Source organism: Prinia subflava, chromosome 1 (genome assembly GCF_021018805.1).
Source record: "Prinia subflava isolate CZ2003 ecotype Zambia chromosome 1, Cam_Psub_1.2, whole genome shotgun sequence".
NCBI lineage: Eukaryota > Metazoa > Chordata > Aves > Passeriformes > Cisticolidae > Prinia > Prinia subflava.
In genome coordinates this window covers 118,960,471-118,981,493 of record NC_086247.1, presented here as the reverse complement: position 1 = coordinate 118,981,493, position 21,023 = coordinate 118,960,471, and the positions used below count along the sequence as shown (strand labels likewise).

Sequence of the window (21,023 nt, the reverse complement as noted above, 5' to 3'; positions counted from 1 at the left end):
ATTGCACTTGCATGCACCATCTTTTAATTATGTGCTTTTGAGCACAGTCTTGCCGGCCTATTATATGAAGAAAAGAGGGTCTGAGGTTGCATTTTGAAGATTGATCTCTCTTTGACTATGATGAGCTTTCAGGCAGTGTGTTGGGAGAGTTGAAGTAGATTATATTGGCTAGAGGAAACCTTTTGTCCGGTCTGGCAGCTCCCCCTTGTGTCTGTCACTGGAAAATTATCACTGAAATTACAAAAGGAAGAGGGAAAACCTCATCCAGGCCATCATGACTTTGACTGAGAGAAGCAGAATTGTTGCAGAGAGCTTTCTAAAAAGCATGTGGAGAATTTGGTGATGGTGTGTAACACTGGGTTGGGAGCTCTCCTAATAAACGATACATTATTTGGGGTTTGTATTTAATTAATTTCTGTTGTGCTCAATTTATTTATACAAAATATGATGCACAGACACTTTCTAAGAGTCAGGTATCTCTGAAGATATCTTAAACTGGGGATCTACACAAAAATAATAAAAATATTTTTAGAAGTTTGCCTCCCTTCTAGTTAAAATTCTCAATATGTGCATGTACATGTAATTAGATTGAAGCTGTGCAGTCTAAGTGCAAAGAGGGAAGTCTTGGAAGTTTTTCCTGGCTTCAGTTGTATTTCCTTTCCCATTCTGTGTTGCAAATCTAAAAGCTTTGTTTCCTCTCCCAGTTAGCTTTAAGGGCAGCTCCAACATATGAAGACTTTGTGGCAGCTCTGTCTGTAGATGAGTGCGATCCTCAGGAAGAAACGTTTTACAAAGGAATGCAGAGGGACCTCAACATTTACCTACCAGCCATGGAAAAGCAGCTAAATATCTTGGACACTCTCTATGAAGTACATGGTTTGGAGTCAGATGAGGTGGTATGACTACAGCAAGACCACATCTTAAAAATTCAGGGACTGTGTCTGTTAACAAAGATTTCTTCCGTTTTGGTTTTGGGACATCATTTCTGTTCATTGTGTCTTTTCAGGTGGGAAGGGTGTTGAGTGTTTTGGGGGAAGGGTATGTGTGATTTTTATCTTTTCATTACGCTTGTGTTGCATTTAAATGCAGAGGTACTGTCTCTCTTTGGATCATAACTGTCTGTGGTGAATGTTTTTGACTGTTTCTCTTCTACCTGTGCACCTCCTCTTCTCTTCACCTCATAAAAGTAACAGAGCAGAATTTGGCCTTTGCTGCTGTACCTGAGGAGAGACCTGCTTGTACAGCAGAGCTATTGGGTTACCAGCATGGCACCTGAGCAGGTGCTGCTGCCTCTGGCTCTGGCTCTCCCACTCCCTACCATGGTGTAGGAAGACAGTGAGAGTTATTGTTACCCTGGTAGCAGAAGAGAAGGACAGCTAAACACCAGCTTATAGTGCAGTGGGTTTGTCCCTCAATTTGGGTTGAACCTCTTTAATGCAAATAATATATTTGCATGACATAAATATTTATTAAATTAAATCAACATTTTAATCCAAATATTATAGCGATCTTCACCACAGGTGCATGTGGCTGGTGGTCTGAGTGGTCCCAAGGTCTAGCCTTTGAAACAGGATGTTGTGTTCCCTGACCGGCTCCCAACATGTGCCATGGCTTCCCTGCCAGCTCCTGCTAGTGGACCACAAATCTGCTGGCACAGACTCAGCCCAGCCAATTTCAACAGTGTTTTACACGTTTGAAGATCATGTCCATCATCCCGACTTAGTAAGGTTTAGGAGGGTTTTCTGTTTTAGGGGTTTCGTGAATCAAATTCATGCAAAACTGTAATCCTTATTTTTAAGTTGTGTACAGCAAGCAGCTTGAAAAGCAGATATCATGAAAATCCTTCCTGGATTGTCATTATGGGCAGAAACTTCATGGAAGTGGACATGAAATGAGTGAAATATAGGGGAAGCTAAAATTTGTGATGGAGCTATTAGACATGGGACTCATTTCAAATCTTGAATTTTGAAATTATTTAGAAGTGACTAAAATTAAGAAAGAGTTCCTCTTTTTCCCATTTTGCTGATACAGATAAAAATGTGTTCCTTAGCATTGCTGCTATTAAAAATAATGAAGAAGTCCTTTTAGCTAGTGATATGGTTAGGGACAAAATTTCTAGTTGTGTTGATGACCCACCAGAAGGCTGTCTGTGGATTACTGACTCCAGTTCCAGGCATAAGCAGGTCTCTCTGTGTTGACCTAGGGCTTCAAATGGCTTTGTACAAAGAGCTGAGTTTAACTCATGTGCAGGAGGGGAGAAGGCTGTTCTAGTGAGGTACTTAAAGTTACTAAGTTTTCATCAATACACAAGTGTTGCCATACTCAGAGAAGTAGTGCTGGCTTTTGCTAGGCTAAACCCAGTGTTGTTAGTAAAATGAATGTACTGCTGCCCTGCATTGCTGTGTGACAGGAGCCTCTGCACACTGAATACTTGATCCTTTCTGAAGAGCCTACCATTGTGAGCTTTAAGAAAAAGCATGAGATACTTGAAGAAAAGGCCAACATCAAACTTACTGTATAAAGAAAGATACCAGGACTCTAATTAGACATTCATAGAGTCATAGAATGTGCTGTGTTTGCTGTGTTGGAAGAGACCCAAGGGATCAGGATCATCAAGTCCAGCTCCTGGCCCTGCTCAGGACACTCCAAGAATCCCACCATGTGCCTGAGAGCATTGTCCAAAAGCTACTTGAACTCAGACAGGCTTGGTGCTGTGACCATTTCCCTGGGGAGCCTGTTCCAGTGTCCAGTCACCCTCTGGGTGAAAAACTTTTACCTGGTATCCAACCTAAACCTCCCTTGACTCAGCTTCATGGAATTTCCTTGACTCCTGTCACTGGTGACAAGAGTGAAGAGATCAGAGTCTGTTCCTCTGCTTCCCCTTGTGAGGATGCTGAGGACCACAGTGAGGTCTCCCCTCAGTCTCCTCTTCTCCAGGCTGAACAGACCAAGTGATCTCCTCATAAGGCTTCCCCTCCAGACCCTTCACCATCCTCGTGGCCCTGCTTTGGACATTCTCTAATAGTTTAATGTCTTTTTTGTGTTGTAGTGCCCGAAACTGCTCCCAGCGCTCGAGGTAAGGCCACCCCAGCTCAGAGCAGAGCAGGACAATCCCCTCTCTTGCCTGGGTGGTGACGCTGTGCCTTCACCCCAGGACACAGTTGTCCCTCTTGGATGCCAGGGCACTGCTGACTCAGATTCAGCTTGCCATCAACCAGGACCCCCTGAACTCTCCTCAGTGCTGCTCTCCAGCATCTCATTCCTGTCTGTGCACACAACCAGGACTGTCCTGTCCCAGGTGCAGAATCTGGCACTTGTCTTTGCTAAACTTCATGCAGTTGGTGATTGCCCATTTCTAATTTGTCAAGGTCTCTCTGCAGGGCCTCCCTGCCCTCAAGGGAATCCCCGTTTAGCTCCTCACAATTTGGTGTTGTTGCAAACTTACTTAGCATCCCTTCCAGTCCTGTGTCCGAGTCATTTCTGAAGATGTTGAAAAGCACAGGGTCAAGGATGGAGCCATGTGGAGCTCCACTAGTGACAGGGCACCAGCCTGAGGAGTCACTACAATCCTTTGTGCCCAGCCCATGAGCCAGGTGCTCACTGATCATGTAACATGGTTATTGAGCTGTGTGCTGGACATCTTGTCCAGAAGGATACTGTGAGAGACAGTGCTGAAAGCTTTGCTGGCATCCAAAGAGATTGCAGCAGCTGGCTTTCCTAGATCAGCAAAGTGGGTTACCCTGTCATAAAAGGAAATCAGTTTCAACAAGTAGGACTTCCCTCCCATGAAGCTGTGCTGGCAGTGAATAACAGCATTGTCTTGCGGGTGTTTTTCAATACCTCTCAGAATAATCCTTTCCATGATTTTACCTGGCACTGAAGTGAGACTGACAGGCCTGTAATTTCCAGGGTCCTTCTTCCTCTTCTTGAAAATCAGGGCAATGCTTGCCAGCTTCCAGTCAGCTGGGACCTCTACAGATTCCCAAAAGACAGTTTAAATAGTATGACTTCTTGCTCTGTCATATTCCGAGTCTTACCTATCTGTAGTTCCTAGGTACTCAAGAGCAATCAGAAAGAATCAGGTTTTAGTTTTGTGGATTTTCTTAAATTAAGTAGTATATGTGTGAGTACAAAGTCAAAACTTTTGACCAAAGCTCTATTCAATTATTTCACTACTCACAGTGCTAAAAATGAAGCTGAGAGCCTTTGGGATTGTTGTCTGCTGCTTCTGAGCATAAATCCAAAGAAACCACCCCTGTAGGAGAACAACCAACTTTCCACCCTTTGTGGTTTCCTCACAGTTTTCAGCTGTTTGGTGGGAAACTTCACTGTAACAGTTTTTAGCTGAATGACCTGGAAAGATAATGAAGATAATGAAGTGACATTTCCACAAAATATCAGCTAGGTCATAGGAAGACCAGGAAGAGATCCCTCTTCTCTAGAGATTTAGTGTCAGATCACAAAAAATTGCAATTCCTTTTTGCCCCAAGTTTTTCCTGTAGTAGGAAAGCATATTCAGCTCAGAGTATTTGGAGGTATTTTTGGGGTTTCTGTTTCATTTTTGTTTTTTAACTAGAAGGAGAACCACTAGTTTGTTGGGTGTGCGTCAGATGCAAAATTTGTTTCAAAAAGTCAGGAGACTTTATTTTGTAGGTAAAGAAGAGCTTCATTGGGCTACCAGCTCCAGTTACTAACTTGAACCATTCTTCTGTCATCCAACAAGCAGGGAGAGTGTTCTGTATTACATGTTCTCTAATCAGCATAGCATCCTGCCTCAGAGCAGACTTTCTCATCTTGCTGTTCTGTGTAAAGTTGTTTTTTCTGAACTCTGGAATTGGTGCTTGAGAGGGTTCTTAGGAGACCATGGCTTCAGAAGACCCCTCTGTGCTTGTTGTTAAACAGGGGCCTTGCAGAGAAGGAACTGAGCGAGGTCTCCTTTCCTTCAAAACTTGCACTTCACCATGCACTGCTTTTGCAGGGCGTTGAGCACTTCTAAGACTTCTGAATGCCCTCTTTCCAGTCAAACCACCACTGAGACAGAAACCCATGTGGCACATTCAGAGCTGAACTCCAAGTTACACCTCTCAGGATGTCGTAGACCAGACCACCAAGTGGAACCAAATGCACTGATAGACAACTCACTGTCTTTTTCTGTGGTGTCAGTTTGGCAAGCAGAGAGAATGGCATTTCAGTAGAATAACTGTAGAGAACAAGCAACTAACTTTTGGCCTTCATATTTAGAACTGGAGAGAAGGTCAGTGTTTTCTGTTTCATTTGTTTGGTTTGTTAGTTAGTTAGGGTTATTTTCTTTGTTGTGTTTTTTTCTAATGGCTGACATTTATGATCAACTGACCTGCACACTGATAGAGATCCACATGACTCTCACTGCACCCTGGCTCTGTGTACTTCACATTCTTTGGTTTGTTAAGTCGTGCTAGTCTGAAGTTTTGCATCCCTTCCCTTTAGAAATGCTTTTGGCTGTTTCCTTCAACGTCTAACAGTTGCATATTCTCAGGGATTTTACTTACCCAAGGTGAAATAAGAGTAATCACTGCCTTACCCTAGCAGGGAGTAAGGCTGCTTTTTGTGAAGGTAGTATAGCTGAGCCTAGAACTCTGATACAGCATGTGAGACAGGCAGTGTCCATGCAGTGTGCATCCTTGCTGGGACATGGGAAATCCCAAAGCAATCTGATGGAAGTGCTGTCTAGTACTGAATAATTGCAGTCAGCATATTTGAATAGAGACCATGATCACATCTTTGTTATATAATGTCATTGGCATAGAGCAGAGCTCTCAATTTCAGTCGAGTTCTGCTGAGCAATGGGACACTTTTATTTATTTTATTTATTTTGTGTTTTGTATTTTTTTAATCAAGCTGTGTTCTGGAGTCCCCTCTGCTATTTAAAGACACCATACTCTGTTCCATGTTGGAGTTCTGTGACATTACAATTGTAGAACTGCATACTCAAGTGCTTTAGTGTAAACATAACGAGCCATTGAAACATCCTGTCTCGACTCTGTTGTGCTGTGGATCTCCCTTTAACAGATGCATTTAAAGTTAAGGGCCATGTACCTTCACTTACAAGCTTTTTGTGAAGTATCACCAGGATTTAAATTTCAGCTGTTTGCTTTTAAAATCTTTCCTAGTTTGAAAAGTGTTGTTTGGTTGGTTGGACATATAAAAGTATGCCTAAAAATCTACCCCAGGTATTTGTAGCCTGCTTTGGCAAAGGGAGGGTGTGGGCCATTACAGAAAAAAGTGCTACACATCTCCATATGCTGCACTTTTTAACCATTGTCACTTCAGCTTTTGTGAAAACCTTTAGGGAAGCTTAAACTGCCTTTCAGACACCAGGAAAGATCATTAGCATGTTCCTGGCTGTCTTGACCTTTTTCCCTACCCAGTCCTTCCTTTCTACCCACTGGCATCTGCTTTGCTATCAAAGCTGTTGCTGTCAGAGCAAAGCAGGATGTGTTGTAAGGCATTCAAATACAAACTTGGATATTCAGAAATGAATTCTTTGGCAGGCAATGTAAATTAGGACATTTCAGACTTGGGTGTTCTGCCTCACAGAAATGAAAGCACAAGTGTTTTTGGATTTGTTGTTTTAGTTTACTTATTTCTGTTGTCTTGCCTGCCTAGCGCAGATAACAAAACAAACAAAAAAAAAGAAAGTGGTGTGGAAATAACTGAATTCATGCCTTCTGTAGCCCCCTGCTGAACAAACCTTCCAAACTTCTGCTTGCTCTAAGCAATATAAAATCTCCCTCGTGCAGGAGGAGTGTCATAGTGCACTTACTGGCTCTGAGCAAACCCAGGCCATAGCTCACAGTTGACACAAGGATTTAAGCACTTGCTTTGAAGTTATGACATAGGCATATGTTTCGCTTACACGTGCACCATCCCACTGGCATGCAGGTCTTCAAAATGCAGTCTTAGACCATCATTTTTAATATCCCTTTTGTGGTGTAAGATTTCTCCCCCACATACTTCAGATGTGCTAAAGCTGGATTTTTAAAATATGAAAGTTCCTAGTTTTCATTTCCTTATTCCTGCTTAACACTAAGTGTGCCAACTTTCTTTTGCATTTCAGCATTCAAGGGGTCCAAAAATTATTGATTCCTTTATTTAAAGCCATGTTGAAAGTTTGAGATTTATGTCTACTTGAAACTAAATGAGTAAATTGCATTCCAGAATACAATAATTAAACTGAAAACGAAGGCAGCTTGCTTTTATGGTTTCCTATTCTCCTTTTTTCAAGCCACTTCTGGGCATACATTTTTATCAATGTCAAGCTAAGCTTAATGTAAGCCTTACTTTACATACTAAAATATGTACATACTGAATACATTTAAAGACAAAGAGAAGGTATATCACCTCACACTTTAAATTTACTGAATTCTAAGGGCTTGTTCACGCCCTCCAAATCACCTCTCTCAGTGTAAGCTTTGCACAAATTGTGCTGTCATAAGTAGTTCGGTCTGAAATACTCTGAAGTTTCCAGTCTGCATCATCTCAAATCATACAGCATCTGTCTCTTCCTTTGGAGCATTGTTAAGACTTTGACAGACTTTTATATTATTTCATTATAATAAACTTATTTTAAATAAGCATGCTTTTAAATCTCGTTTTCTCCTTGCATGGATTCTGTTTCTTTTATTGCAGTATAGGGCCTAAAGTGCTCCTCAGGACTGCATTTGTTATGGGTACTGTGTGAGCAGTCAAAGCAAATGTTTCTGGTTGACAGAAACTGCCTGTATTTATCTTTGTATGAAGAATGTCAGCACACGTGAAGCCTGTTTGGACTGTGAGAATAAAAGCTGTGTCTGGCACGTGCTTGTGGGTCCTTGGCCAGTGTAAATGTGTGAAGATTGCAGTTACAAACCCCAGCCGGGCAGTGTGAGAGGAATTCGTTTTCAAGTTACATGTATTATTTGATCTTGGACTTGAACCTCTTCCACAGAGATTTCAAAGACTTCAGAAACTCCTGTGTGGTCATCTCAAGATGTGGACAAGGACTGGTGCTCCTTAATGTGGGTGGAACATTTCCCTTTCCTCTCCCTTTTCTTTTTCCATCTGAAGACAGCATGGACCTGACAGCAGATCTGTGATACCCAGTCGTGCGTCTTTAGCAAGGTAAGTCCCTCTGTTAAATGGCAACAACCAGGCAGAGAGCTGTGGCAGGGGCATTTTCTCAGCTGCAGAGGAGCCTTTGCCTGTGCCGTACCAGCCCTGTGCCGGGGTGGGATGGGGTGCACATATCCCTTTGCAGCAGCACTGCTCAGCCAGAGCTGCTGCCTCCCGTGGGAGACAGGAGATTCTGAATCCTTCTAATTGCAGTTGGCCCCAGAGCATCATCCTTGCCAGGGCCAGGAGTTTGTTTCAGCGAGGACTGAGCACGAGTCGTCGGTCCCCTCTGCAAACCACCTCATCTCCTGAACAGCAGCACTGTACAGACCTGTTCTGGTAGAAATCCCATGCACAAATGATACCTCCCAGGCAAGTGGCACCTCACTGCAACTTCTGCCTATTACAAAAATGAATCTGTTGCCATGACAGGATCCCAGATGAACTGCAGAAAGAGCTCCAGCTTTGACAGTTTGCTGTATTTGTTCGTAAAGGTCAGGGGCTGTGATACTGGCTGCTAAATTCCTGTCCCTGCAGGAATCTAGATCCATGGTGCAAAATAAGGAATTGGTGTGCTGAGCATGTAGGGTTTGTAGGAACACACAGGTGCTGTTGTTAAAATGGGAAGGTCAAAGAGGACACATTAGAATCTGTAATAACCAAAATATCCTTAAATCTTCTTTTTCCTTAGGGTTCATATGTATGGATAAAAACTGTATTTTCTGATTTTAAGAGGGAGAGACAGTGCAAGCTCACAGCAACAAAGTTATGACCAATGCAATGAGTCAGAGTGAAACCTCCAGTGGGCTGGTTTCCTTTCAGCCCAGCTGGAAACCCTGCCTGCTCTGTGGGCAGCATGAGGCTGGCAAGCAGTTTTGCTGACCTCTAGGAAATAAAAACCTATTGAAATGCACAATATGGGACCATAATTCAGCACTACAGCAAAACCTGGAGTACAGGTTTTAAACATCAGTTTAATATGTTTATGCAAAGTTGTTCCCTGAATTTTAGCCACAAGGAGAAGTTTTATCATTTGAGAACTGGTAGAATAAGAACCAAGCACAAGTACAAGGAATTGCAGGAGATGCTGCAGTACAGCAGATATTTCCAGACATTGGTGTAACCAGGTGTCTGTCCATTGGGATGTTTTGTCCAAGATGTCACCATGTGTTTTTTCCTAATATTTCAATACATTGACCCAAATGCATTTCTTATTAAACAGATATTTATTCCACTCCTCCTGTGTCTAACACAGGTTTTAGATTTGTTTCTTGTATGCTGCCAAAAAAAAAAAAAAAAAAAAAAAAAAAAAAAAAAAAAAAAAGACCCACCAAAATCAGCCTTAGAAAGCTTCCAGTTTCCCTGCCCTGTCCCTATGAGTGGATGGTTCTTAGAGAAGCTGCACTGATGGCACAACAGGCTCAACCCCCAGCTTTAGGGATTAGGGAAAAAGGCTTTTCCAGCTTTTGTTGTGTTCTGGCGTTCCCCTAGCCTTCCCCTTTTACCAACCTGTATTTCTTTGCCGGTGTCCCAGCTTGTGAGGCCTGGTAGAATTTCTCCAGGGTCTTTGATTGTTTACCCACGACCCTAGGGAGGTGTCACCATGAGTGCAGGAGTTCTGCCTGCAGCAGGAGGAGCTGAGATTGGTGATACTCCCATCCTTCCAGAGCTGTCAGCCAAGGAGCTTCACTAAGATGCTGCTTCCCCAGTGTGTGCTGGTGCCAACCAGCAGCATTTGGCTGCTTTCTCTGCCTGTAGCTCACTGCTTTCAGCAAGATACACTGGTGTGTGGCCTGTGCAAAGCCCTACAGCAATGCCAAAGAGAAAACAGCTCACTGCTTTCCCAAAATCAAACAGATCTGAGATTTCGGAATGCATTTTTCATCAATTCGTTTGTACCAGTGCTCCTGCTCCAGCTATGGCTTTCTGCCAAAATCATTTCCAATCAGTTTAGCATCTGTTTCCAGTGTTGGTATCAGCAGCCCATCTGTAGTCTTGAGAGACCAGATGTGCCTCACATAGTTTCCTATGGGTCATGGTTTTCCACTTGCTTTCTTGCTTAGCAGCTGGTACCCAACCTCTTCCCGCAAGCGGGAGGAGCTGGGCAGTGCAGCCTCTGCTCTGCTGTCCCCCCCCCGCCCACCTCCCTCTCCCACAGGTGACAGCTGATCTGTGGCCTCAGACTCGACACTGGCTGAGCCCAGCACTCCATGCAGCACACAAGGGAGCAGCAGCAGCTTTCCCAAACCAACGAACACCTCTGCCCCACAAGCAGGACAGGGCTGGGTGCAGCACAGTGCTGTGCCTGTCTGTGAAACCTGTGCCCCTCCGAGCCCTGGGGCAGCTGGGAGAGGCTTTCTTGCCAAAACCCCCCCACCAAGAGCAAGAGGCCTGCTCTCCCACACAGCTGTGTTCTGTGCCCCTACCCGTGTGTGAGTTCAGGCAGTTCTGCCTCAGCAGGAACCTTCTTGCACGTGCTCCTCTCCTGGTCGGGATGTACTGAACGTCCCCGTCACTCCGAGGACTGTGCCAGGACATTTCACTAGTTATTTTCTCCAGTCCAGCTTACTAAATTCTCTTTCCTTCCCCACGAATCTTTTAAGGATCTATATTCTCTCACCTTCCACCTACAGTGCACTCTCAGTGTATAAATAGTTGCTGTTACTTATCCCCACCTCACACTTCATCAGTCACCTTGAGCAGGCTGATGGCTCCTGGGGCTCAAACCAGCCCCTGGGCAGAATCTGGGGAAAACCCTGGACTATTTCAAAGCACTTGGACATGCTTCTTGTCAGCTAGCCAAGAGGTTTCTTCATATAGCACTTTGTTTACTTATATAAGTCTTGTGTGGAGAGTTCATATATCCAGACCACTCTCCTTCTGAAATAGGACTCCCTCCTGTCCAAGCTCTTCTGCTTTGGATAAAGTAATTAAATATTAATTTACATTTTCTTAACCCTGTATCATCAGGCAATGTTCCCAGCCTGTGAGTATGTAGCTGTTATCCATCCAGGAAGAGGATTTATCTGTCCGCATTAATTTTATTTTTTTTTTTGTCTATCGACCATCTCAAATGGAGCCCTGCTTTCTGCTCTATTGATGGAGATGCCTAAGAACACATAGAAACAGGGTATTCCTACACCAATAGAACTTTTCAAAAATAGCTATTTATTCTCACTTTTTTATTAAAACAGAAAGAGACAAAAAATACTGAAGGAGTCTTGCCGTAGAGAGGTTAAGCTGGAGCCAGCCATCCTCAGGGCTGCAAAATGCAGGAGCAGTACTGATAGAGAGAGCAGGGGATTCCCCTTGTAAATGGCCTGACAGCTACTTGACTGCTGAACACAGGAGGAATAAACACATTATTTGCATGTCCTTAGGGCTTGCTGCTTCCTTGCCAATACCCAGCACAATCTCTCTTATGTCAAGCTATTTATTCCATAGGCTCATCGGGGCAGTTTAATCCTCCCTGCCACATGGTGACTCCCTGACAAACCTACGGGACATAATTGCTCATCAAATAATGTGACAGTGTGGAGCAGAGGACAAGTATTTGACATCTTTAGGTCAGCATAAGAGCTCAGTCTCAGACAGCATAAGACAGAGCTTGCTGACCCCAGGCAGCAACAGGTACAGCTCTGGGAGCTTTATTTAGAAGCTGTAATCCTGCAGCCTTTCACACCAGATATTGTCTTGCTCAAAAAGTCCTGGCACAGAGCAAGCCTCTCTGCCCTTCACTGCGCCCACCGAGACCAGCGAGATTGCCAGCTTTTCCCTCTGATCCCATGCTTCTGCTACTGGGTTTGATAACCCACCTCTGCTCAAATGACAGCAAAACAGTAACTTGTCACTACAGCCACCACCTGCTCTATGATGGTTGGTCTGATTGTACTGGGGCATCACAGTGTAAACCCAGCATTTCATTGTATTTCACAACCAGTCCCCCTGTGGACCTTGGCCCATGATATACACATTTCAACCAGCCAGTTCTGTACAGTTCAGTTGCCTGAACTATTCTGTTTCTCACCTCTCATCAGTCATCCTCCCCTTTAAATCTGCTAACAACTGAAAACCTGAGCAGTCCTCAATGTACTCTTTCTTGGTACATCCTGTCCTCAGAGCAGTAGTGCCAGGCGGCCAAAATGTCAAACCCAGCGGAAATGAGTATAAAAAATTTACATTGCTATGAAGCATCAGGGTTGTCAGGCTCCTTTATTTCGCCATTTGTCCATCAAATAACCTCCAAGAGGAAGGCATAGGAAGCACCAAACATAACCTGCCCCAAATGTCTGACTGGCTCAGCACAGCCTCTCCCCACTCATGCATGATGAGTTTCACAGGGTTATGTGGCTAATTGAAATGACCAAGGCAGGCAGCAGCGGTAGCTCTTCCAAACAAAATAAGTCAATAAAGAGTTTCTGGGATCCCACAAAGGGTTCAGGGAACAGATGGGGTTCTTGAGTGGTTCTTTCCTGCACCAAAATGGGGATGTTCTGGTTAGGAGGGCAAAGGAAAGTGTTACATGCCTGCATTTCCACGGTGTAAGTCAGCACTCTGTAGGGGTTCAGTGGGAAATTCCAAAGGTGTCTCTCCCCCCCAGGAGGGTGACAGTGAAGAACCATCAACACCCACTCCCCTGTTTACCCTACAGAGGATGCTACGGGCCCTGGCAGGGCTCTGGCTGCTCTTAAAGATGAATTCTGAAAGCTTCCTCCACACCTGGCACAAGGGTCAAAGACACCTTGCCATGGGCTTGAATTGAATGCTGATGTCACTTTATTCACTCATTGAATGGTGAAACTTTAGACAGGCTAAGAGAGGGTTGTCAGTTGCCAGGTTTCTAAATATACTAAACATGCTGCTGTGTGAGTAGGTTAATGTTACTTCCTCTTCCTCCTGGCTGATTTATTGTGCCATTAACTCAGATTCCTGCTCTGTCGAACCTCTGTGTTTGTGTTATCAGAGGCAGGCTCCCAGCTGCACCTGCAAAACAGCTCAGGGAGTGCTCTGTCCTTCCCTGTGTCCTGCAGGAGACGCCACCAGCACCATTAGCCCTGGGGACAGCACTGCAGACAGCTTTTCCCAAAGAACATGAGATGCCCTGGTGCACGTGTGGCATCATGAGGCCCCCTCCCACCACAGCCACATTGACCAGAATGGCTCCTGCTCCATGCGATGTCCTCTTACATCTGTCTTGGTTTGAAAGACAGATATCTGCTAGGAAGGGGCAGGACCTCCCTAGAGATGGAGAATTCCAATCCCCTCCCTCCAAATTATTCCAATTTAAAAAGTTAAAGGAGCTTTCAGACAGAGGTATGGGGGTAGGAATAACAGTTCTTTACTAGTATATATGAAAAAATGACAAACAAACAACAACTACAGCATCAATAATAAACAGAACCAAGAACCTTGAGGGCTTCCCTTTACAAAAGCCCAGAGCATTTTGATCTCGGCGCCCCTGCAGGGCTCCGAGAGGCCGAGCTGGAAGGAAGGAAAAGTCCCGGGCTGGTGGATGAGATGAGGAGCTCTGCGCTGGCAGCTGGAGCAGCAGGGGTGTCCCGGCAGGGCTGGGCAGTGCAGGGACACAGAGTAGCAGGAGAGCCTCAAAGCTCCGAAGAAGCAGCGGCGGTGGTGGGAGAGGCTGGAGAAAGCGAGCTCAGGATTCCCGGGTACACAGCAGATGACGATAGATTTCCCAGGACGAGGCAGAGGCAGAGGGCAGCCTGACCGTCCTCCTCGGCGCTGAGAGCAAGAGTGCCTCCCCCTCCCCCAGATCTGTCTTTTTGCCTTTCCCCAAAGCTAATCATCTCTCCCCTCTGAGGGACACTCCCAGGGACTCATAAACAATAGGTGTAGCCTTGTGCTGCCATATCCCTCAAGTACTCCTTTTGTTCTGACTAAGTAGTCATCAAGGCCTCTTGGAAACTTATGGGAAAAAATTCTGTGAGAGGAAAAAAAAAACCAAATCTAACCCCCAACAACACCCCTTGGCTTGGCTGTCTGGTGTTGTATTTCTCTGGGGAATGGTTTGTCCTTCCCCAGAGACTCCTGGAGTCTGTAACCATGTAGTTTAACCCTTCCTCACCTTTCTGACCTTATTGGCTGAATTCCAACTATCTCTCCTTAAGAGACTAGATAAGGCCCTGTTCTTCCTCATTTGTCCTCTTTTCCCCCTGGAAACCATCTGAAATAAACATCTTGGACTACATGTGGGGGTTAGAGCCTCTTTTGGAATCTTTTGCCTTGTCCCTGAAATATTCCTCCAAAGCCCTCTAGGATCTGAGCTAGCCTAGGAATTATGGGGGGCTGCAGGGGGGATATTTCAGTCAGGGGCTTTGAGGGGTTCAGCTCCATCATTCTCCTTCCCACTCCTTTCCAAAGAAAGTCCTGAGCAGCACTCCATGCAGGAGGGCTACTTTCTCAGTTGTGTGTGGGAAGGCTGCAGCAAAATTTGTCTTTTTAAACCCTCTTCTCTGTCACTGGAGAAGATTATGCGTCCAAACTGGAGCCTCCCTCAGATGCTCAGGGAAACTGTCAGAGTGAATTCAAAGCTGTAAAAGGCCAGGGCTGTAACTCAGTGCCTTTTAACTGCCAAGATTTTGTCAGGGATGGAGGGAGGGAAGTAGCCACTAATGTAATATACATCAGGAGTACACTCCTCTAATATAATTTGGCCTGGCCATCCTTTCAAATGCAGCCTTCCCTGGCTGAGCTGGTTCAGGGCCATCCTCCTAAATGCCCCAGTAATTACTGATGCAATGAAAACCTGTGCCCAGACTTTGCTCTGGCCTTTTCAGCCCTGGAGTGACACCAGCCTTCTGCACAGAGCACATTGCTGGACATGGAACTGGACATACTAATATTGAGGGGGTTTTTCACTGACTGTGTTCATTAAAGACACAAATGGCTCATTTGCTTAGGCTTTGTTCCTTTTTTTTCTCTTTGGTTAAGGTCTGGAAATGCTCTAATGGTTTACAAGTTGTTTAGTCTCTTAGCAGATTAATAAGCATCAGCTACTCTGATCCAAATTCCTGATCCAAATTTTGCATTCACCAGTTATCTGTGCTTTTGCCAGTACCTTGTGCTGCCCGTAGCAAAATTCAATAACCCATTATTCTGTGCTTTCCTTGCAAGGGAATGCTTTCCAGGGAAGGGACCCTTGCTTTGCCATATCCATCTCCTTAGGCAAAACTATCAGAGAAAGGACTTGAAAGTCTTTTAGAAAGTGCTCTCATTGCCTCATCCTTTGTGAATTAAAATGTAATTTTTCCAACAGCTCTTTAAACATCTTTTAGCATTGTGCATGATAGACTTAAATATCATCAAAGAACCACAGCACAGCACTGATTTCCTCCTCTTGGGTTTATTCTGGTCATCTTTTTAAAATACATCTCCTGACTGTGTGTGGCAGCCGAGTGTATTGAATTGTCCCCAAATGCAGCTAACAGGGGACTTATTACTGTTATTCCTCATAAACAACTGGTGCTCAAGGACAGTTCTTGGGGACTCAAGTTTAAGGATAATCCCCTCTCTCCTTGTACAAATGAGTGGGAAATGCATCCTACAATTTTTAGAAGGTAAGGACCATGACCAAGGGGCTTTGCTGTGACATATGTCAGGGCTGTCACAAGCAGAAGAATTTAGAAAAGGGATGGTGTGAGTTACTGAAAGAGAAGCTGATGAAACCCAGCAGAGAAGCAAGGGCTTTGCAGAGTTTTCAGGAGGCTGGAAAGGATATAAACTTTGGTGTGTTTAGAAGAAATCAGAAGAAAGAAAGGAGATGAGGTGCACGGCCAGATTTACGGGCAAGGACAGCCTTGACGGCAGTGATTTTGAACAATTTGAAGGGAAGGGAGAAACGATGTAGTCATTTGGGTGCCAGAGAGGTGAGTGCCACAGAAACTGAGCTTTTAGAGAGGACAGGCAGAAAATAGACTCACTTATTCCCTGTCTGTCAATACACTTCTTTTTTCCCTGGGGACAGGCACAACTGCCCTTCTCTGGAACTCCCAGTTACACACAAAAGCTCTGGGACAACAGGCTTAAACTTAAGTCTGTTTAATTTAACTCTTAAATAAAAGACAGGTTCCTACTGCAAGGTAGGACCCTCTTTTCAAAGCCTGGGTGCCAGTTTCCAGGAGTGTCCAAATCCCAGGTGCCAAAATCACCATTCCCATTGTCCATCAGCACCCGAGGCTGTTGCTTTCTGTTTCACAGCCATCAGCTCAGCCTCTGCTCCAGAGTTACAAGGCAGCCTGTAAACACATTATCAGGTAGCAGGAGGAGATAATCCCCCAAACCACAGCCCAAAGCCTTATTCAAAACAAGTACATTGCAGATTCCAACCAGAAATCAGTGGAAGTGGAGCTGTTCTGCCCATGGCGTGTTGCAGGGTCAGTTTGGGGATGAGGCAGGGGCAAGCCCAGGAGCAGGAATGCACAGTCACACTCCCAGGCTGTGTGCTCCTCACTGTGCCCACACAGAACAGGATCCACAGCAGGCAGAGAGAAGCAGCAGGCATGGGAAAAGAGATGGTTTTTCCTCCCCAGCATCTTAAACTAGGTAATTATATTTAAAAACCATGCTGTTAAAATTAAATAAGTGAAAGTGAGGACGTAGGGGAGCTAAGGTAGCATGATTTATTGACAGGAGCTGCTAATATATGCAGAAGGTATTCACATATATTTCACCATATATTAAGTGCAAGCTGGATTTTTTGTGTACATTAATACAGTGCATGGCATAATGCTTTGTACTTGCATAGAGTTGCATACTAGATCATTAGAAAACTCTCCAACAAGCGTTTACTGCTACAAAAGTCCAATGAACTGAAATATTCCAATTTACTTTTGAACCAGTTTTGTTACAATATGTTAAGTTCCCAAACTCAGAGAAGGAAGGAAAAAAATTTGCAGCAGACCAGGCATCACTCAGCTGCAGAATACCCAATTAATGATAAATCAGGTATGTCAGAAATCAGGGCAAAAGATTTCTTTTGCAGCATTTTAAATCATATATACTTTACACCTTCTCATACTTTATCTTCTGAGGGGAACAAGACAGTAACGGTAGTATGAAACGTTTTTTTGGTTTTTTATATTTGTCCATTTAAAATCCATGCTTGGCAAGCATTCCCAGGCTGACCAGACTGATAGGCCCCTTTCTGAACATGGCAGCACAGCAGTTTTACCTGGGTGGTCACATCTCCTGTTTACGTATTCTATGACCCGCGTACGCAGCTTTGTTATTTCAATGTCCTTTGGAGGTAGGAGCTTTTAATTAAAAACAATCCCACTGAAAACTGAAGGTGAAGGGCCACTGGAATTACCAAGCTTCTCAGAGACTCCAGCCTTTTGGGGAGTTGAGATTAACTCCTTGGAGGTGGTCAGTAGTTCAGATGAAGCGTCTCCAAGCCCAGGATGGTAACACCAGCAGAAGCCACCAGAGGTTCAGCTGGAGGGATGGCCAGCAGGACGTTCTGCTGGGAGTGTGTTTGTCCTCGAGAGCCTCCCAACAGCCTGAAACCTGCTTCTCGTGGTGTGATGCTGCTGGAACCCACTGCTTGCACAAGCACAGGAGATAAAAAAGGCAGCTGTGCTAGTGCCCAGATTTCCAGAGTTTGTGGCAATTTTCTTGTCCCAGTGGTTCCTGGACCTTTTTTTAAGACCTCAGTTAAGAAAAATAAAACAAAACAAAACCAACAAACTGTTGAACTGGGCTACAAATGCTGGTGGCTTGGCTTCATAGCAACATAAATAGCCCAGGTAAGTGATAGTCAGGAAGAGTACATAAACTTTCTCTTTTTTTGTTGCTAATTGTTGATTTCTAATATCACTTTATACATGCATAGGTAAAGTCTTCCAGGCAGGTTGTAAAAGTTGCATGTGTTTCTTGATTGCTGTAATGCATTATCATTATAACAAAACACCCACCTTTATTTAACTTCTACAGCAGTGCCAGTGTCAGTGCAGCTGCTGCAGTGCTGACTCTGGTACAGATAGCTCACACATTTCACACAGTCCTGTACAATATTTACCACAAAGCAGGAAAGAGTGGCTTATATGAAAATAATGCCTAGTTTTAAGGCTTTCAGTCGTGAATTCTGGACATTCTTGATTTCATTTTCTGTTACAGACTCTTTGTCACATAACATTTAGTATGCTTTCCATGTGAAATTTGCTCTTTACTACTTGCTAATAAATAAGCATATATAATTACCCTGACTCCAATCAGAGCTGATAGAGTTGAGAGACCTTCCCAATAAACAGAACCCACGTGTACATTGCACAGCACGACCGAGCATCCACAAACGCGCTACTCCGCGGTCCAATTTACGGTGACACAGAAGAGAGCACACACATTGGGGTACATGGTGGCAGAAACAGCCAGTGGCACAGAGCACAGGGATAACTGGGAACTGAATGATGATGGTCAGGTGGACAAGGGGTTGCAAATGCAAAGACCTTCCAGTGTGGACACCAGAGAGAAGACAATGTGTACATGGCCATGGTTTCAGGCATGGAACCAATGCTGTCCCAGCCCCTTGGGGTGAGCTGGCAGAGTCCAGCCAGCTCATCACTGAGGAGAAAAATATAGAAATATGCTTCTTCTTTATCTTCCCTCCTTGTTTGATCTCCTCCTGGGAGAGAACTTCTTGGCTATTTCACAGTTTATTTGTCCAGTTTGTCCTTTGTGGTGTGTTTTGCAGGGCTCTTGCGACTGTAGTGCACAGACACACACAGACAATGCCTTCATCTGAAGGTGACGTTGACCAGCTTATTTGGCTGATTGCCTGATTCTGAAAGAACTTTAACTCCTTTGACCAATGAAAGAGAACTGGTAACCTTACAGTTGCTGAAGTAATCTCTTGTGGATACAACACTTGCTAAGTTCACATTGTAATAAAAGAGAAAATCCCACTAAACACCGCATCCAAGATATGCTTTGTGTTTATGCAGAGAAGGGTTAAAGACAAAACCCCTGAAGAGATTATATTTGGGTTTAACAGTGCTAAGTCAGGTAATGGTTCCACAACATTCCTGGCTGATGAAATGCAGCTTCCAGTAGTTTAATGTTGCTTTTGTGATGGAGAGCCATCCATAGCTGCATAGAAGTTCCACGGGCACACACTGTTCGACATTTATTTCTCTATTAAGACAGGATGCAGTGGTCCTATTTTTCCCTATCTAACACATTTATATTAAAAAAAAAATCTCAAAATGGCCATCAGCAGCATGATGTGTCTTTGTTTGTTTTCCCAGAGCTGGGTGGGGTGTTTTTTTGTCCCAGTCCTTCTTGGATAGGTGATAGTGTAGCACCTAGCACCCGCTACACGTGGGATGCTACCACATCGGCTCCCCTCATGTGAAGTATCGACACTGTGTGGAGTCAATGTAGCAGTAAGGAGTGCATCGCAATTTTCCATAAGACCTAGAATAAAAGAGAATGTCTCAGTTTCAAAGCATGGTATAGTTCACTTACATGGCTCCTGGATGTAACTCTCCATAGGAGTGGAGAACCTCAGAATATGCATATGCAGCAACATATGGGAAACAAAATAGGAGGGCAATTTTCATCAGTGCTCAACTGTGTTCTCCTCTGTCAGCAGAACAGGAGTCCAGGAGAAACTATGAGTGAAGACTTAACTCCCAGTAATGTCAATTAAAAAAAATAAAATCCCTATTGGCATCAAGACTAGAGCATTTCCTGGGGGTGGATGCAAAAGGCCCTGGTGCTCACCCACGAGAGCTGTGGAAGAAAATATCTGAGGCTCTGAGTTAAGTGTTTTTCCAGTATCTCCCAATAGCTTCAGCAGGCATGACTGTGCCTGTCCTTTAACTTCTTTTTCATGTACTTGAAATAGTGAGAGTGACACATTCCCACATTTGAAATAGTTTTTTAAAAAGTGAATTGAAGAGTCCTTGCAAAATAAGGAAAACCAGGGATTTGGTCTCTCTACTGACTTAAACTGAGCAGTGACTCAGCCTTCTGAAAACCTGACCAGAAATGTTAATAAGAATTTAAATTAGTTTTTATTGCTGGAATGTCTAAATGAACAACCCATCCATAACATCAAGCTGTGTACTAAGCAGCTTTAAAACTACGTCCTAGGATAACCCACATTCTCAGACTAACATAAAATCTGAAGAGAAGGTGTGTGAAACAGGAGGAGGGATCTGTGGGCTGGAAAGAGTAAAAAGTGGGAAAATCAGTTGCAGCAGAGTTCTTGTAGGAAAGGTTACTTCGGGGTAAAACTCCCATGGGGGTGTCATGCTCACATACTCCGCCCACTTTCTCATGATTCACAGCCTTTTCTTTAGTTTGGCAGATCATTTGCAGACTACACACAAAAATAAAAGATCTCAGTTGCTCTTCACAACTTGAATATGCACGCAAAGTGAAATTTATAAAATTTTCCTTTTGTGGTGCTATCTTGGGCACCAAATTTCAGACTCTTAGAAGGGAATAGTTTTCACAGTAGAAAACACCTCCGCACTGTCTGAAGATGAGGTCTCTGTAAAATGTTTCAGTTTTGTCAGGTTGACTGGTCTGGATTTTAGTAATCTCTTATACCAGAAGTGCTCCAACAATTACAGTGGAAGGATTAGCACAGCGCTAGATTTACAAAGACATCCTGTGGTTTCTTATTCCTGTCAATTAGCACATTATTGTTCCCTGAATGATGAGGGCTCTGCACATAATTCAATTTGCAAATTAAATGTTTCCTGTTAGCCAGTAACGATACCTGACAGCTAAATAGAGGTGCTGCTGTTGGAGGCAAAATGCTGACCAGAGGAAGCTGCCTAAACAAAGGCAGAGAAGGCAAGTCAATAATAAGCAGATGTTTTAAGTGAAGGACGACGCAGATGCATGGCTCTGCATCTGCTGGTGAA

The 21,023-nt window shown here is 44.1% G+C and overlaps 2 protein-coding genes across 2 annotated transcripts in view; one reads left to right on the top strand and one right to left on the bottom strand.

Annotated features, from left to right (window-relative positions):
- Nucleotides 1-7,839, top strand: part of PLEKHA8 (pleckstrin homology domain containing A8) — a 30,290-nt gene extending 22,451 nt beyond the window's left edge. Inside the window, exon 14 of the mRNA XM_063409590.1 lies at nucleotides 705-7,839. Coding sequence (XP_063265660.1) covers nucleotides 705-902 — 198 coding nt within the window. The 3' untranslated portion in view covers nucleotides 903-7,839. The remainder of the gene's footprint in view (nucleotides 1-704) is intronic.
- An 8,521-nt stretch (nucleotides 7,840-16,360) lies between these two features.
- COLQ (collagen like tail subunit of asymmetric acetylcholinesterase) overlaps nucleotides 16,361-21,023 on the bottom strand; it is a 41,779-nt gene continuing 37,116 nt past the window's right edge. Inside the window, exon 17 of the mRNA XM_063420683.1 lies at nucleotides 16,361-19,560. Within this exon, the coding sequence (XP_063276753.1) occupies nucleotides 19,491-19,560 (70 nt within the window). The 3' untranslated portion in view covers nucleotides 16,361-19,490. The remainder of the gene's footprint in view (nucleotides 19,561-21,023) is intronic.